Source organism: Chaetura pelagica, unplaced genomic scaffold, assembly GCF_000747805.2.
Source record: "Chaetura pelagica isolate M959 unplaced genomic scaffold, ChaPel_1.0 scaffold658, whole genome shotgun sequence".
Classification (NCBI taxonomy): Eukaryota; Metazoa; Chordata; class Aves; order Apodiformes; family Apodidae; genus Chaetura; species Chaetura pelagica.
The window spans coordinates 139,461-158,034 of NW_009954168.1; the positions used below are offsets into that span (position 1 = coordinate 139,461).

General features: G+C 47.2%; 2 protein-coding genes across 2 annotated transcripts in view; both read left to right on the plus strand.

Moving 5' to 3' along the window:
• Positions 1 to 1,196: 1,196 nt before the first annotated feature.
• On the plus strand, positions 1,197 to 17,711 carry BLM (Bloom syndrome, RecQ helicase-like). The gene is made up of 19 exons (XM_010002824.1): positions 1,197 to 1,279; positions 1,723 to 1,844; positions 2,712 to 2,841; positions 3,967 to 4,670; positions 5,525 to 5,701; positions 6,034 to 6,152; positions 6,772 to 6,885; positions 7,660 to 7,758; positions 7,840 to 7,988; positions 8,965 to 9,071; positions 9,855 to 10,015; positions 10,473 to 10,668; positions 11,055 to 11,245; positions 12,250 to 12,391; positions 12,754 to 12,953; positions 13,666 to 13,858; positions 14,274 to 14,396; positions 15,616 to 15,817; positions 17,531 to 17,711. The coding sequence occupies exons 1-19, from the start codon at positions 1,275 to 1,277 to the stop codon at positions 17,709 to 17,711; spliced, it is 3,315 nt and encodes a 1,104-aa protein (XP_010001126.1). The 5' UTR covers positions 1,197 to 1,274.
• Positions 17,712 to 18,429: 718 nt separating this feature from the next.
• Positions 18,430 to 18,574, plus strand: part of WDR76 (WD repeat domain 76) — an 11,471-nt gene continuing 11,326 nt past the window's right edge. Inside the window, exon 1 of the mRNA XM_010002839.1 lies at positions 18,430 to 18,552. Coding sequence (XP_010001141.1) covers positions 18,430 to 18,552 — 123 coding nt within the window. The remainder of the gene's footprint in view (positions 18,553 to 18,574) is intronic.

Genomic DNA, 18,574 nt, shown 5'->3' on the forward strand with positions numbered 1-18,574 from the left:
GCCAGGAACAGACCCTCTCAGGTAACCTGGTTCTGAAGCGTCCGCGGGATGGGAGGACGTGGGGTGGTGTTGGCACAGCCGTGTGGAGGGAGCTGGGATCTGGGGGGGGCTGGGGGTCCTGCTGGGGGCTCGGGCAGGGGCAGCAGCCCCGCCGGGGGGTGGTGCAGCCCCCAGGCTCCCCGTGTGGTTCCCGAGGCCGGAGCAGCCACTCAGCGGGGGGGCAGGGAGAGAAAAGCACTTCATTCATACAGAAGAGATGTGAAATAGTCGGAGGCCTAAAGGTGGCGATGAGAAGTGTTAAACGAGACAAAGGTATCTCTCTCTATTTAAAGCAGAGAACAAAATCAGCCCCCAAGACTCCCACCCTCCTGTATGACCAAGAAGGGACTGACCATCCATCAGAGAGCGTCCCTGGCAGCCCAGGAGTCCCCTTAGCTTCTGTGTTTCATGTGCCCTACCTGTTAGGTTGTGAAACTTCTGGTCTTTGTTTGTGAAATGAACATCTCTGTGTTACTGGTGATGCTGAGCAGTGAGCTGTGGTGCTGCCTGCACCACATGGCAGCAGGATTTCTGAACTGTATTTTTCTTATTAAGAATGTTTTGTTGCTTTCCCCCCTTCTTTCTGTGAAATGAATCTTCATCTATTAATGACATTGGCCTTTACTTAGTAGGGTTTGTCTTACAAGGCATAATACCTGTACATTTACCTTCTAATTCCAGCACAGGGACTAGTTGAGCTGAGGAGTCTGTGCTCTTTTTCACTCGGTGTTTAGCACAACAGTAGTTTTCTATGAGATCTCTTGTAGGAGAATATACCTCTTAAGTTCTTCTCTTCCTACATGGGCAGGTAACTTACAGCCAAGCTGTACAACTTCTCCACTTTAAAGAGGGTTTGTGGGTTTTTGTCAGTTTGTTGTGCATGGGGGAAAAGGAAATGGGAGCAGTAAAAGGTTTTTGACCTTTCAAAGTCAGAGGCTATTAAATGAGTGTTCTGAAATCTGACTAGTAACTTTCCCTCTGTTCAGTGGTGATTGTTTGCACTAGAATGAGTTTCCTGTGATACCAGCAATGTTAATAACACCTTTCCCCCAGTTGCTGCTGACAGGGGTGGGATCCAGCAGGCGGGCAGGGCTGAGACATGCAGCCCCCTGGGAGGGGACCAGACTGACATCCAGCCCTTCCCTGGCACTGAGCTGGAAGAGGAGGATGACCTGGATGTTGTTCCACCCTCCCCTGAGGAAGAGCTGCCTTCCATCTCACCATCTGTACAGAGCATGAGGTAAAACAAAGCTCCCTGGTCAAACCCTCAGTCTTGAGAGTGACTTCAAGAAGTACCTGAAAAGACACAGAACTGGGGCTTGCTCAGAAGCTCCAGTCTGAGGTGATGCTGCCTGTCTGTTGGCAGCTCAGCAGCTGACAGCTGCTCCTAATGTTGTATGAAATGCTTTTTGGTTTCTGGGAAGTGTTTAAGGTGGGTTTTGCTTGGGAAAAAGTAGAGTCACTTTTCCTTTCCTAGTGGGAGGAAAAAAATAATATGGAGACAAGTGCCTGCATGGTGGCCCAGAGGAGTGACAGGCTGCTCCCCTGCCTGCATTTCAGCTGGGCCTTCAGAAACCAACCTTGCATTCCTGTCTTAAACGCTGTTACAGGAGAAACTCTTCTTATGGAAATGCAAAGATTTGCAGAGATCTGTATTTTAAGGCTCTTTCCTTTCAATTTCAGTCATATTTTCAAAGACTCTCCTACTGGTGGAAGATCCCCAGTCAGCAGTGGTGAGTCCAGGCCTGGGAAGGTTGTCACAGCCCAGCCTGTTGCGGAAAGTGATCCGACTGCAGAGGATGCAGGTATATCAAACACTGGGCAGTTTTATGCCTTACATTTTGGGTATGGTTTTGCAACTTCTGGTTCTCCTGCATGTCCCATGTGACCTGAAAGCACTGTCTGGAGTGACCCATGGGGGCTGGGAGGCAGGGACTGAGCCTTGTGCAGGAATTTCGGGCGTTGTGTGGGCTCAGGCGTGTGTCTGATCCCGCTCCTGGGTCCCTGGGTACTGGGATACTCTCCAGGCTTCCTTTTCATAACTGAGAAGCACAAACTGACCCAGTCGTTCCCAAAAAGCGTGGCACAGAGCCCCACCTCTGGCTGGAGCTGTGGCACTGCTTCCATCCAGTTTCCACAGCTCCTAGCTTGGGAAGTACGGAGCTAAAGTGCTCCTGAGTTTGAGGTGCAGAATGAAAAGCTGCCAAGTGCCCCAGGATGGTCTGGGGGCTGCAAGTCTTTCCTCTCAAGACGTATCAGAGTGCAGCCCATGGTCCTGTTCTGAGAGACACCTACATCCTTGTGCTTATACAGGGTTTCTGGGGCCTTTCCGGACTAGAATTGCAATGTGGTGTTTTGGTAAAATGTGTTTTAGTGGGCTTGGGGAGGGATAGAACATGCCAACTTGCATGTTTTTTGGGAATAAGTTTGAAAGAACTGTGATGAGGTTTGAGAAACACAGAGAGATGGATAATTAAGAGGCGCAGGCAAAAATATGTAGACTAATGACATTTGTGCACAGAGAAATGCTTGATGTGAGTGGACGTTTAAAGATAGATGGAAATACATTATCTACTTATCTACTGCCATTTACTCTGCCTTTTGAGAGACTGATGTCACCTTGTTTCACATGCTGATGATTGTTCCTGCTGCTCACCCCCTGTCTGTGCCAGGCAGGGGCCTGTCCCTGGAGCCCCTGCAGGAGGTGATGACTGCCATCTGCCAGCTGGTGGATGCCATCCCACTCCACGAGCTGAAGACTCTGTCCTGTGCCAGAGAGCTGCTCCAGCAGAGAGATCTTAGGTAAGCCTGTGCCTGCAGGTGTCCCCAGCACACCAAGAGCACCACACTGAAGGATTTATTTATTTATTTATTTATTTTTGAAAGCTTAAAGTTACTGACAGTCTGAAGAAAAATAAATGCCAAAACCTGCTGAAAGGGTTAACAATCCCAGCATTCTGCCATAGGGCAGGACACAGTTCCCATTCAGTCTGAGGCACAGGTACTTCCTATCCTTCTCTGGAGGGGGACTGGCACCAGCTGGTTCCAGAGCAGCAGGGTGATGTGACACATCCTGCCAGGTGCCATCCCTGTTTCTTGGAACCAGACGCAATAATTTACCATTCCCTCTGTGAGCCTGGCTCTGGCTGACTGCAGGGCTGTGGCTTCTCCTGGCAGCCAGGCACTTGTCCTCTTTGGATCTGGTTGCTGCTGCTTTCACATCTGCATCCTCTGCTGACACACTGCACAGGAAGAGTATCCAGATTTGGGAGTGGTTTGGTTTTTACTGGGCTGGATGTTTTTTCTGAACACTTCCAGTCAAACTGATTTATTTCATATTCCTGCAGTCAGACTTAACCTTTAGAAAGGACATAACATCATTTGGTTCAAGCATATTTTTACTTCTTTAACTAGAGGTTTGTGCCTCTAAGGATTTTTTTCAATGCTCTAACTTGCCTGGATCAGTTCCTTGCTATTAGGAGTTCTGTTATTTTAATATCTGCAGTGAAGATGTAGTAATTTTGTAACTGTTTTGTTCAGCTGGGTTCTGGTATTAATCTTTCTTCTCTAGATTTGTTTGAAATATTCTTAAAACATAGTGGCAGAGAACACAATGTAACCACCTTGTGGTCATGTTGTCAACAGGAGAGAGACAAAACTGTGTGTGTTGTAGAACTTGATAAACGGGAATGGACTTTTAAAAGTATATTGAAATATATATTATTTAGACTTACTTATTGCCATATACTCTGCCTTTTGAGAGAGTGATACTATCTGGGAACATATTCTAACAAAAATCAGTATTCCTGCTTGCCAGAGCACTGCACCTGCCAGCCAGGAGCCTGCAGCCCCTCCAGGCATGGTGGCTGCCATGGCTTGGGACTAAATATGTGCTTTTCCTTCCCCTCCCCTTGCCATCTCTCCCAGGAGAAGGCTGCTCTCTGGCTCTGCCCCCTGCAACAAAAGCAGCACAAACAGCTCTACTCCCAAGGACTGGCCAGGGTGTGTGGAGCAGGGCCCTGCTGCACATCCCGGGCCTGCCCTGAGCTCTGGCCCCAGCTGGGGCTCCAGTTCTGGCAGAAACGCACCCAAACCCTCCAGCCTCCCCTCGGTGCTTCCTGGGTCTCTGAATTCAAGCAGTTTTTCTACCCCAAAAAATCACACCTTGGGTAGCTCCTACACTTCAGAGCAAAGCATTGAGGAGATCACCTGCTCGGACACAGCAGAGCTGGCTTCTCCCAAGGTCCATGGCAGAGAGGGAGCTTCCCTCAGCCTTGGCTCTGAGACCTCCTTCAGCAGCAGCTGCTGGGAAAAGCCAGGGGTGAGGAGCAGTGGGAACCTGCTGGAGAGGCCCCTGACAAGCACAGCACTGAGGCAGCAGAGCGGTGTCAACGATACAGACTTTGACCTCGATCACTTTGACATCGATGATTTTGATGAGGACTGGGAGAGTTCGGTGGAGGTTTCAGCACCCAAGGTGACGTCTGAGCCGTTGTACCAGCCCCTCAGGGAAGGGCCACCTGCCAAATCCCTCCTGTCAAAGATCATGTCCAGAGCCAAGGGATCTTCTGTTCTATCAAATTCTGCTGCTCCGAAATCAAGCTGCTTGATGGCATCAAAGAACTATGCAGGTAAATGATGCTCATTCTGTCTTCTCCTTTTTAAAAACGTTATTGGCTAATTTTGAAGCCTAAGAACAAGCATTATGTTGGACATTAGGAGGAAGTTCTTTAGTGTGAGGGTGCTGAGACCCTGGCCCAGGTTGCCCAGGGAAGCTGTGTCTGGCTTAGAACAGCCTGGTCTAGTGGGAGGTGTCCCTGCCACTGCAAGGGGGTCAGATCTAGATGATCTTTAAGGTTCCTTCCAACTCAAACCAGTCTGTGATTCTATTTATTTGCCATACAGGTTGCAGGCTGCTGGGAAGATGAAGCTGCTAAAATTGGAAACCAGAATGTTTCTGTGTTTTAATTAAATAATGACTCAGTGGTTGTTAATTCAAAGCTGTGCAACAGTTTTAGCTGTTTATGCAAAATGATCCAAAATGGGCAGTCGCTGACACAAACCTAATCCCTCTGGGGCACACGGGTGGGTCAGTCTCATCTGTGGGTGCTGCAGGAGCAGGTGGATGAAGGGGGAGGTGAAAATGGTGCTGTCTGATGAAACAGTCAACCAGTCTGAGGCAGCCCTGAGTGAGGAGCCTTCTCAGAGCTTCTCAGAGGGGCAGGGGTGAGGTCTGGCAGGGCAAGACTCTGCAGTTCATACAGCCATGGGCACCAAGCTTGTTTCCAGAGATCTGCATGTAACCAAAATTCACACTTCAGCCAGTCTTAAAATTCTAGGTGAATGCAGTGTCCTTTAGTGCATCCCAACTTAAGTTTGAAAGGTTGAGAGCCCTGAGGTGGAGGCTGAGCCACCTGTCCTGGTGGAGAGGGTGGGCACGGCTGGATGCTGTGACTGACTGAAAGTCCCTGTCTTTGTCTGCCAGAGCCCCCAGTGAGTGACCCTGCCCTGGAGAGGTTCAGGGGTAGGACATTCTCCCACTCGGAGGAAATGATGAACGTGTTTCACAGGAAGTTTGGGTTGCACTGCTTCCGGACCAACCAGCTGGAGGCCATCAATGCTGCCCTGCTGGGGGAGGACTGCTTTGTCCTGATGCCCACAGGTACGGACCGTGAGGAGCAAAGACCTGCAGCTCCTTCTGCAGGGCCCCTGGCAATCTCTTCTCTCTCTGTGCCTTTGTGGGGGTGGTGATTCTTCGTGCTGCTGGGGCTCCCTGGCTGCAGGATTCCTGGTATGTCACAGGCAAAGTGGTGTCTGGCATGAAGTGATACTATTTCATGTGATTAACTCTTCCTCATCCTGCAGGTGTCACATTAGGGGCAGATGTTGGTAAAAGTTCGTTGTTTCTGAAAGTAATTTAAAATGAGAAGCAAGAATTCAGTCCCTCCCCTTCCTCTCAGTGTCCAACACTTGTGTTCTGCTCAATCCTTACAGGAGGTGGTAAGAGCCTGTGCTACCAGTTACCAGCCTGTGTCTCTGCTGGGGTCACCATTGTTATCTCTCCACTGAGGTCACTGATTATAGATCAAGTTCAGAAACTGAAGACTCTAGATGTGAGTTTAAACAGCTGACTTTGTGTTGTTAAACTGCAGATAAGTGGATGAGGCATCTGAAATGTTACAGTAAATCTTTTGTCTCTCAAATATAAACTGCAACAATTGATGAGGTGGAAGCTGTGAAAGGCACACAGAGTTGTCTAGGAAGAACTAAACTAGGTGAACTAAAATATTTTGGAAGCCTGACTGCTGCATTTATTGGTGGGCATGTCTGTGTGCTATTGGAGCTTCGTTTCCAGGTGCAGATGCCTGGTTCATAGATTCTGAGAGTTGCATTTGGACACCTGAACAGGAGCAGCCTGGCCCTGCAGCAGAAACAAGCACTGAGAGTTCCTGAGCTGGGAGGGGTCTGGAGGTGCTGAGCATTTCTGGGAAGGTCATACACAGAGGAGAGAAACTCAAGTGCAGAAGATGCATGTTCCTAACCTGTGATGCCTGCACTGTGGTGGGGGTTCAGATGTTACCTGTAAATGCACAAAGAAACATTGAAAATGCTACATTTGCTGAGGACAGTAACTTCATATCCTTTTTCACCTGGTTATAACTGCTGTAGGGCTTCATTTGGAGATGCTTCTGTTTTGCTCACATTAAAATTTAATTGCTTTTTTAATTATAGATTGCTGCAACTTACCTGACTGGTGATAGAACAGATGCTGATGCTTCAAAAATCTATATGAAAATGTCAAAAAAAGATCCTGAGATAAAGCTACTGTATGTTACTCCTGAGAAGGTTTGTATTCAGTTTGTACTGTAAAATCCTGGAGGCAACAAGAGGTCAATCACTTTCAAGTGTTAAAGGGGAAACACTGAATTTAGAGTAGGCTTCTGGGTAAAAAATAATGTTAAATATTTTTTTTTGATAATTTGGTAAGACTCAGTACAGCTATAACTGATTTCAATTGGAAATTAACCTGGAATGGGAGCTGAATATGTGCATACAATTTAAATTCTGAAAACCAACCCCATGACCAACCATTCCAATATACCCTACTGTAGAGTCAGGCAGCTGTTAGGATCCAGACTGCAAGGAGGGTTGATGCAGGGAGACAACATGTTCCCTGCCACAGTCATGGGTGATTGTCAGAAGATTGCCTTGTACTTAATGATATAGAATCACAGAAGGGTGGGAGTTGGAAGGGACCTCTGGAGATCATCCAGTCCAACCTTCTGCTAGAGCAGGATCACCTGGGGCAGGTGATCCAGGTGGGTCTTAAAAGTCTCCAGAGCAGGAGACTCCACAGGCTCTCGGCAGCCTGTCCTAGGGCTCTGTAAAGAAGTTTTTCCTCATGTTGAGGTGAAATTTCCCGTGCTCTAGTTTGCACCCATTGCCCCTTGTCCTATCACAGGGCACCACTGAAAAGAGATTGGCCCCTCCTTGACACCCACCCTTCAGATATTTATAGACATTCATAAGATTCCCTCTCAGTCTTCTCTTCTGCAGACTAAGCATCCCCAGGTCTCACCTTGGGCTCTTGGGCCATGTGGGGTGTCTGTGTGTCCCCAGGTCTGCGCCAGCGGCCGCCTGATGTCAGCCCTGGAAAACCTCTATGACAGAAACCTCCTGGCTCGGTTTGTCATTGATGAGGCCCACTGTGTCAGCCAGGTAAAACCCTCAGCTCTTTCCCAAATGGCAAAACACTTCACTGGAGCTTCTGACTCAGTTACATTCTGTTTTTGCAACCAGTGGGGCCACGACTTCCGACAGGACTACAAGCGGCTGAGCATGCTCCGCAGGAAGTTCCGCTCTGTCCCCATGATGGCCCTCACTGCCACTGCAAACCCCAGGGTGCAAAAGGATATTCAGAACCAGCTCGAGATGCTAAAACCACAGGTGTAAGTAGCTCAGCACTTTCCTGAAACGATTAATTTGCACCGTGGGCATTCTGAGTGGAAAACTCGGTGAAGTCAGGAAGGTGTTACAAGTCCTTCTGAAATGCTGCTGGATCTGATTGAACAGAAGGCAGGCTTTGAATGTGATGGGAGTTACGTGCAAAATGCTGAAGTCAAAACAAAAATATTTGCCATAGTCTTCCTTGCATGATTAAGGGAACTGAAAATAACATCATAAAATTTTCTGTGTCACCGACAAAATGTGCAAGTCGCAGCTGCCCCATCCCTGGGGGTGTTGAAGGGCAGGTTGGATGGGGCTTGGAGCAACCTGGGCTGGTGGGAGGTGTCCCTGCCCCTGCAGGGGGTGAGACTGGATGGGCTTTCAGGTCCCTTCCAACCCAAACCATTCTGTGACTCTTAAGTTGTATTTTAGGGTAATTTTCAGGAGAATGCTGGGAACCTGCACAAGCTGGAAGTGTTCTTTAATTAGCACTTGTAGTAACATGGGTAATGAGGTACCATTGGGCCTGGGCTGCATTGTAGTGATTTCATGGTAATGAAATGGAAAAATAAAGCATTCTTTTTTGCTGAATTTCTTATTTTAGAAATGTCTTTTAGGGTAGGAGGAGGAAGGTGGCACTGCATTTTGCAGGTCTGATTCTCTGAATTTGGATGCAGGTGCTCCAGAGGGAAGGGAAGACAGATTGCTGTGCATGGGTTTGGTGTATGGGAGGGTCTCCCTCCTGCATAGTACCAGGTAGCTTTGGGTATTCACAGCCACAGGAGAAATGCAGAAATGTTAGACCCAAGTATGGGTGATGTGAATCTCCATGGGCATGGTGGAACAGTAACTCCTTTGGAGATAACACAGAACAAGCAGCAGGTAGCTGGATGTGGGGTGTTCCAGCCAATGCCTTGCTCATTGGAAGGATTGCTGCTTCATAAAGCTGACCAGCACCCCTGAACTCTCATGTTCCAGGTTCACAATGAGCTTCAACAGGCATAACTTGAAATATGACGTGTTGCCCAAGAAGCCCAAGAAGGTGGCCATGGATTGCTTGGAATGGATCAAAAAGAATCATCCACGTGAGTACTGAGCAGCAGGGAGCTCCCATGTGGTTTTGTGAACTGCTTTGTAAGGCAGGAAAAACTCAAACCAGGACACTTGTATAAGGCTGTAAAAATCCCAAACTTGTGCCTTGCTGTAAGTGACCAGTATATTTACAAACACAACAAATTCAAGGCAAAATGATGTAATTGATAATGGGAGTCAGTCCTAAAGTCAGGAGTTGAAGTTAAGATGGAAAAGTAAATAATGGTAGTGCTCTTGAGCCGCCCTTCTGGAGGTGGCCAGACCTTTTAAAATCCTATCTTCAGAGCATAAAGGACATCTAATATCCATGCTGATTTAATTGTTTGATTCTGTTGGTCTGCTTATCTGTGGTTCCCCTTGAGGAGCTCCTCTGAGAGTCCTGCAGCTCCTGCTGCTGGAAGCTGACTGTGCCAGGCTCCCTTGGCAGCATCTCTGTGCTGTGACCTGGGACATCACTGACTAACCTGCTCTAGCTCTTGATTTATATAGCTCTTTACTCATCTGTTTTAAATCCTCAGATTGCACAGTACTGAGCCAAAAAAATCTTTTCTTGATTCCACCTTTCCCAAAAAAAACAGGAAATTGGGTGAGGAGACATTAACAAAAACCATCTGATATTAATAAAATTCCTTTTCTTCATCACTAAGCGGTCGTTGCATCACACGCAGCAACCTCTCCCTGTTGGAACGAAGGTATTGGCTTGACAGGGATGACTTAAGCAAGCGAAAGGGAATAAAGCTGCATTGCTGCACAGACCTTGTTGTATGTATTTGCAGATGACTCTGGAATCATCTACTGCCTTTCCCGGCACGAGTGCGACACGACAGCTGCCGTCCTGCAGGGGGAGGGTCTGGCCGCGCTCGCCTACCACGCCGGCCTCACCGACGCCAACAGAGACCTTGTGCAGAAGAAGTGGATCAATCAAGAAGGATGCCAGGTAAAAGGAAAGCAACTGGGGGAGGGCAGTGAGCAGAATCTAGGGCACTTTTTCTCCCTCTTGGCCCAATAAAGGCAGAGTTGTGTGAGGTTATTGCCACTCAGGTGCAGCATTAAATAACTGACCTGAGCAGACCTGTCCAGACACGTTGTACTGGCACTTTTACAAATCGAAGACCTGCCCTGAGGTGTGATTCTCCAGGAGGAAGGAACTGAGCAGTACATGGCTTCTGAAGGAGCTCTAGGCATGCTGCTGAACTATATATATAGAGACTGAAAATTGGGGGTTCCCTTTGTCTGGAATAGCTCTTTGGAGAGGGGGCTTTGCTGTTCTGTGCTCACCTTGCAGCGTGACAGTGGAACGTCTCAGCTCTGCAGTCCTGACTGCCTGTTCCCAGGGCAGGGTGCTGCAGGAATCACTTTCATAACTGTCCAACAAATCACTGTTTCCTTCCCAGGTTATATGTGCAACAATTGCCTTTGGAATGGGCATCGACAAGCCCGACGTGCGCTACGTTATCCACGCCTCCCTCCCCAAGTCCCTGGAGGGTTATTACCAGGAGTCGGGCAGAGCAGGGCGGGACGGGGAGGTGTCTCACTGCCTGCTCTTCTACAGCTACAGTGATGTCACCAGGCTCAGAAGGCTGATACTGAGTGAGTTCTTGTGACTGTGACTTGATGGAGACAAGGCTAAAGAAGTCCCTTAGTTGCTGGTGTGCTTCCTTGAGACTGTCCTTGTCTCATCCAGACATGGGTGGTAGACATGGCACAGGTGGGAGAGCTGGGCAGCTTCACCTGGATGGTTTTCTAATGGAAAGATTTTTGTTGCTTGTACTTTAATTTTAGTCAAAAGCATTTTGCTTCATCTTCTTTCCCTTCTCCGTTCTTTAAAAGCTCTAGAGGTAAAATCTATCCTAGGTTAGTTCTGTACTAACTTGCTCCTCTGGATTTTTAAGCAAAAAAAGAATATTGTGTTTTGTCTATGTATGAAATGCAGAGGTGCTGATTTAACAAAGGCCTTTGGATTTACTGCATTTCAGTGGAGAAAGATGGAAACAGCCACACAAGGGAGACTCACTTCAACAACTTGTACAGCATGGTTCACTACTGTGAGAACATGGTGGACTGCCGCAGGATCCAGCTTCTGGCCTACTTTGGGGAAACCAACTTTAACCCCACCTTCTGTAAAGATCACCCAGAAGTAACCTGTGACAATTGTAGTAGGAAGAAGGTAAAAATCATGGCTCATATTCATGGTGGTGTTAAAGTGGTTTTGCATTTAGCTGCGTTAGAAAAACGTTTACGTGACTTTTGGGAAGGCAGAAGGAGAAAATTAATAAGGTGTCTTGTGTTTTTGTGATGCTGGAGGCTTCAAACCATCCCCAGGGTTTAACCCAGAGTAGAATTACACAGATTAGCCATGGGCTTATGATGCTCCTGTTCCTGTCAGAGGAGGACATGTGAGGTGTAAGGTTGTTCCTTTGTGTCCATTTTCTTGGCTATGGTGCTTACAGAGGCAGGAGCTAATACAGGGTCTGCTGGAATGGCTGTGGGGAAGTCCCTGCAGCTGCCTGACGTGATGTTTCTAAGGCAGCTTTGTGCTGCCAGAGTAGCAGGAGTGCCACGTTAGGGGGTGTACACTGCTTGAGAGGGCCCCAAGATTGGAGTTTGTGCAACCAAGACTGAAATAAACTCATGAGTAGCGTGACCAGGAGCAGAAGAGGAGGCAGAGAGGGAAGGGTCACTGGTCTCTACAAGCCAGATCAGTGTTAGACCTGATGATACTGCTTCTCAGCCCAGTGTTTGAAGCACTAACTGTGATTGCAACAAAAATTGACTAGAAATAGGCATATTCAGTCCAGCCTTCTCATTTTAATGTGGATTGGAAGCTCTAGTGCCTGTCAGCAGAATATTAAGGGAATCTTTCAGAATGTTTTACCTTGATCACCAGTATTCAGGCAGCCATCTTGCAGCTCACTCCATAGAACTAACACAACAGAAATTATATGAAATCAGTTGTATGTATGGTTGCATTTATCAGTGTTATCAAGTGCAGAATTCCTGTGACTGTGTTGTGTCCCTGTGGGTGAACCACCTAGAGAATCACTGTTCCTGTGGTTGGAACAAAATGAATTCATGGCTGGAAAAAGCTCAGTAATAACATCTGAGGCTGTTGGTACAACTTGCATTAGGACAGAACCACATAATGTTTCCTAATCGAGTCTATTTTCATAGGATTACAAGTCAAGAAATGTGACAGATGAAGTGAAGGGAATCATAAGATTTGTAGAGGAGCACTGTGAACAAAAAGGGCGGACAAAGAGAAGCTCAGGCTCTGGCAGATACACACTGAACATGATGGTAGACATTTTCTTAGGTGAGTCCTGCTCTTCCAGAAACAACATCTGAATAGACATGGTGCATAAATTCCTGAGGAAGTATCAGGAGGCCTGCAATGGCAGCAGTGCTTTAAAAGAAGGTAAGTTTTGCAAAATTATTCTTTCCAGGAATCTCTTGGTAAAGGATCCAAAAGAAATGTGGCTGAAGCTTTAGTCCATTTCAGGTTGCTGTAGTGATAATATTAGGTTTTTTGGTGGTGCTTGGAGTTCCTGGTGCTTTAATGCATAGCTTTTTAATGTGCAGAGACTGTCATGCCCCTGGGGATCTCCCCCAGCTCTGTAAATAGACACATACGTGGGCTTCCCACTGCAGGCTAATCCTGGGATTTCTGCTGTGCAGGTGCCAAGAGTGCCAAGATTCAGTCTGGAATATTTGGGAAGGGAGCTGCTTACTCAAGGCATAATGTTGAAAGACTGTTTAGAAAACTGGTCTTGGACAAGATTCTGGATGAAGACTTGTACATCACAGCTAATGACCAAGCAGTAGCATATGTCACACTGGGAGAGAAAGCTCAGGCTGTGCTGAATGGATCCCTACAGGTGGGCACTTATTCATTGTGGTGTTTTCTCTTCTCTAGCACAGACCCAGGACAGTGTAAACACAGCTTGCCTGCTGGCTGAAGTGCAGGAACTCATCTTCAGCAGGTGTAGGAACATCCAACAGTTGTGATTTCTAGTCCAGTATTCTAATAATTCTAATATCGTGAGGCAAAAGGGGAGTTTGAGAGGACTGGAGAGGGTTAAATCTTTCTCTTCTCCCTCCATCCATCCGACCCCACCTTGACAACAAAGGAATATCATGACCAACCCAGAAAAACACTACCTAAGAAGAAAAGAAGGAACAGCACTTCCTTCTCCTGCTTTTTCTGCTCTATTTTTTTCCCAGTCATTGGTGAGCTCTAATGGAAAATGCACTTCAAGAAGGTCATGGAACCAGCCCAGAATTGTTTGAGGCAGTGTCTCCTCTGCGTTAGTGCTGTATTTGGAGAAGAGCAGATCCCTCAGCAGCCTGTAATTGGGCTCTCAGGGTGTTTTCCCTGTGCTGGGCACACTCTGCTGGTTCTTTGCAGGAGAAATGTGGGGGTGGTTGAGTGGCCTGTACAAAAATAAATTTTAAGAAGTGTCTACTGGGTAAATAGCTGTTGGTCCATCAAAGAATGCTTTTGGTTTCCTTCACTGCTTTCCTGTGGTGCCAAATGGTGTCTCTGCAGTGGCTCCCCTGCCAGGTGCTACTGCCTGGCTCCTTCAACAGGTGCAGTTCCACGAGACAGAGAGCGCCAGCGCGGTCCGGCGGCAGCGGGCAGCCGTGGCCAAGGTGTCCCAGCGGGAGGAGATGGTTAAGAAGTGCCTTGGGGAACTTACAGACACCTGCAAAACGCTTGGGAAAGTCTTTGATGTGCATTACTTCAACATTTTCAGCACTTCAACTCTAAAGAAAATAGCAGGTAATGTCAGCTCTTCCTTCCTGGGAGGGCCGTGCGTGCAGGGGGAGCCTTTTCTGACTGGAACTTGCAGTTCTGACCTGTGGTGAGAGCAGGCTGGAGTAGAGAACTGAGCCAGTCCTGTGGAAGGAGCTGCCACAGCCTCTGCTCCTGGGGCTGCAGTTGTGGGGGCTGTAGCAGTCCTGCAGGGCCAGCACAAGAGCACCCAAGGGATCACACCCCCAACCAACTATGGGAGCCTTGGCCGAGAAAACTGGTGGGCTAGTTTGTGTGCTAACCAGCTAGGAGCAGATTGGTAGAATAAAAGCTTGCTTAGGGTGGTACTAAAAGGAATTAATTTTTTCTAGGATCCTCTGCCATGATCTCTCTCAAATAAAGTTAGTTTGACACATGTAATTGGTGCTTTGTGATGTTACAGAAACCCTGTCCTCTGATGTGGAGGTTCTGCTGCAGATTGATGGTGTCACAGAAGACAAACTGGAAAAATATGGTGCAGAAATAATCAAAGTGATGGATAAGTACTCTGAATGGACCACACCAGGTTTAGTATGCTGTGTCTAAATGTGTCCTCCCCTGTGCAGTACCCTTCTCCTCCTCTATCAGTTCCACCCAAAAGTTAACCTTGTTTTTAAAAGCAAATAATTAATTATTGCAGTTTAATAATTACCAAGAGGGAGCAACTGCACACTTTTAGAGCATAAAAGGTCTTTCCTGTCTTCTCACAAGTTAAATTCAGCATCTCTCTGTAAGGCTAAAAAAGGAAAATGAGAACCAAGCAGATTGCTCTGCTCCCAAGCTATTAGTTATTTGGATTAGGTAAAATGCTCAGTGATAATGAGAATTCTGACCTTTGGGTTAAAGGTCTTGCACCTCGTGCTTATTTTACACCTGCATCTACCATGGATGGGGTAACATTGTAGCCTGGCAGATCTTCAGGAGCTCCTGCCTTTTCATAGTAATTGAGGTCAGCAAGTTCAGGTCTTCACTGAGCAGCCCTTGCTCAATGAGAAGAACTTTCACGTGAGGTGTAAAAAGAGCTGCTGGTCAGGAGGGCTGTGTCTGCAGAGCTCTGACCTGCATAAAGTTCAGCTCAGTGGAGAACTGAGCCCTGACACTGGTAAATCTGGTAACTTCACCAGAGCACAGCACGTACTTTCTGTGAAATTAGAGTATTTAATACAGCATGGCTATCAGATTTTACACTGGGGCCTGCAGTTCTAAAGTGATCCATACCTACTTGTAAGGGGGTGGTGCTTCCATAACTGCAGCATGAACAAATGCATGGCTACAAACCTGATTTTTGAGTATCCTATTGTACTGCCTGTGCAAAGAGCCATGTCCTGCTTGCTCATGGCTGAGATGGAGCTCTCGGATCTCCAAGTCTTTCATTGTGTATCCTGATGCTGTTTTTAAAACAAGTGCTGTATTTGACTGTAGGTTTTATGGTATATTCCATAATTCTTTCTAGCTGACATGGGGAAGAAAGTATAAAGGCAAAAAACACAGTGTTACCAAAATAGTTTAGACAAGAAGCCAGGCTGGAGAAGCTAGGACTGGCCAGTATCCTTTTATGTCATGGGATAAACCAGAACTGTTCTTTATACCAACCTATGAGACACCTTTAGCTGAGCCTGTAGTGTCACCAGGATGAAGGAGGTTTTGAACAGGTCACAAGTCCTGGGACAGTCAGTGTGTCCTGGCTGGCAGTTCTGGCTGGCCCAGGCCATGTCTCACTTGGTTACTTTTAACTCTGTCTGCAGAAGATGCCGCTGGCCAGAGTGTGGACACGGGAAACACCATCACGCTTGAGAGTGATGAAGAAGCAGAAGATGCTGTTACAACCTCAAGCTATTTTTGCAATAATGGAAACCAAAGAAGGAAAAGGAAGAGGCTGCCGAACTTCAGAGAATCAAAGAGGAAAAAGACAAGCAGTGGTGGCAGCCAGCAGTTTCATCCCAAAGGGTATGTTGCTTGTGGTCATTTATAACTTTTCCTAGTCCAGAATAGCCTGATGATCCCAGAACTGTACTCTTCTCACCCTGCTGCATTTTCTTGAGTAACTGTGGGCTTTAAGAATGGCATTAAAATTATCCAGGTGCCTGGTAACAACTGCTCCACTTTGGCTTTCTAGTGTTTTCTGTGTAAAATGCTCCTGGAGAGGAAGGATAGTTAACAATTGTCCTTCATTTCTCACTCTTGGCTGCCACAAGCTAGGCAGTGACACTACCTGTGAGTGTGCTGCCACACATTAGCAGGCTAACTGGATTCTGTGCTTGGAAACGTAAGAACAGCATGAAACTTTGAAAATGTGATGGAATATTTGAACTCCAGTTCCCAGTCCCTTGTGAATTCAGAACTTCTACCTCCGACCTTGCCATACAAGGCAACGCCTGCATCGAGACCAGAGCATGCAGGCCCAGGAGTCTGGTTGGTCTTGAGGTTCTAGAGCAGATCCACAACCAAACTATCAGAGGGTGATGAAAGAGCCAGGCTGGGCCTCATCGTTTGAGTCAATGACCTTAATTTAGCAGTTCATGTGGTTATTATTCTGGTCACTCAAGTGGCAACAGTTTATGCTGAAGATCTGTGCTTCAAAACATCATGATTATTCAGCTCTGAAAGGGAAGGAATAAAGAAATTCTGACCTCCCCAAACCCTGTTTAAAAATAGGGGAGAGTGACATTAGGGAACTTGGGCAGTGAGTTCTTATTTGGGCTTTATGCTGGTGCCTCTTCCATCTTTGCTGTGCTGGTAGCTCGCCAGGCACAGGGAGCGGATCCGAGCGGCCGGTGCTGTGGTGCAGGCAGGTTGCTCAGTCCCTCAGCCTAGAAATCTTGCCTCATTTGATAAATGAGAGGGAGCATGAGGTACAAAAGGGCAGCTATGTGGACAGCCTACACCCTGCATTTCTGAAATAATTATTTGAATGTGGTTTTGTTCTGTCTGTGCCATCGATGGGATTATCTTACAGCAGGAGCCCAGGCCATTGGGAAGAGCAGCTCTAAGCGGTGCCAACTCGCTCCCCAAAACACTCTGTAAAATGCCCACCTGCAGCCATGCCTGAATTTCAAAGACTGTTAGGTTTTATTGGGATAAATAACTACTTATATTCTACTGCTTTAGTGTTGCATTTATCATCAAAGAGAAAATACAGTCTACCTTATTAAAACTCATTCCTGTCTGCTACAGGCTGTTCTTTCCAGAGATGCCTCCTTCTCTGCCTTGTTTTTCCTCATTCTGGGCCTTGTTTTTTGTAGCAAACAAAAAAAAATTCAGCAGGTTTTGCTCCCACCCTTTTCACCTTCCCATCTATCAAAATATTAGTCATTAAATGCTGTTGACCCCGAAGTGTCAGTTAATGTTGATACTCTAATTGGATTAATAGGAGTCGGGATGGTTCAGCATTCTCTGTGCCTGTTTCAGGCTGCTGCTTGCCCTGAGGCAAATGCCAGAGCAACAGCTAATCTTGATTTACATTTCTTTGGCAGTTTTGGAGCCATGTGCATAAAAAAAACCCGAACAACAAAGAAACCCAAACACCAAAACCCAAAAAGTTTAAATCAAAATGAAAGCATAGTCTTCTAGACAATGTAGCCTGCCCCCCCCCCACGAGGGTAGGGGAAGGGGGCAAGAAAAGCAGCTGTCTGACACACACCTTCTCTCTGGATTTTGCAGGGGTTACAAGTACAGAAGGACCAAAAGGCCGTTTAACTCAAAGGCTCCAGCTTCCTCTGGCCACCACTCAACGTCCTACAGTGTCAGTGCCACGCAAGGAGCTGCTGGGAAGCTGGGGATTATGGCACCACCAAAACCCAAAGCCAGGCATTTCCTCCAGCCTTCATACTCAATATTGTAACTAGGAAGATGTAAATACTGTATAATGGTGAGCCCTGGGGATGTAATAATTGTTTGTTAAATTTTTGTTTCATTTGCTAAACCTTCTGAGACTTGTACATTTATCAAGTGCAAAAACCTCACAATAAATAAATATTTTTAAACTCAAAAGCTTATTTGGACCTTTCTTCCTACTAAAAATAGAGTTCTGGCTGCTTCTAGAAACGCTGCTACTTCAGTGGAAATAATCCCTGTCAGCCTGTTTTACAGCTACCTCAGGGATACACTTGAGACTGCAAATCAGCAGCAGTTACTGAACAGCTGTGGCTGCCTCTGTTCTCCCTTGCCAGCTGCACAAGTACCTGAAGAGCTCCACAGCTGGGCTGCTCTTCTGAAGGCTTTGGGCTTGGCGTGTCCACCTGAGAGAAAAAAATAATGCAGGTCTGTAAGTTTCTAATGATATTCCCCAAGTGCTGGGGCTGGGGAGGCTCCTGCAACGGCCAAGTCCTGCCCCGGGTGTGCTTTTTTTTTAGTTGTGGGGGTTTTTTTGCTGTTGTTTGTTTTGTTTTGTCTTTGCTGTTGGCTTTTTTGGCTGTTTGGTTATTTTTAAAGCTGCTCCCCTTACAGCCAGGAGGAAGAGCATCTGAGCTGCCTTTGGCCTCCACTTCCCTGCCCCGCCCCAGGTGAGGTCAGAGGAGGGTTTCGAGCTCACCCGCCTGCCCAGCACCCCCGGGCCCAGCATGGGCCCCGGGCGTGACGAGAGCAGAGGATTTCCAGCAGCTCCCGCGCCGGGAGCCTGCGCGGGCTTTGATTCACCGCTGGGAAACGTTCGCTTTTTCCGTCCCGCCCGTGCCGAGCTGTGTGTGCGGGACACAACCCCCTGCC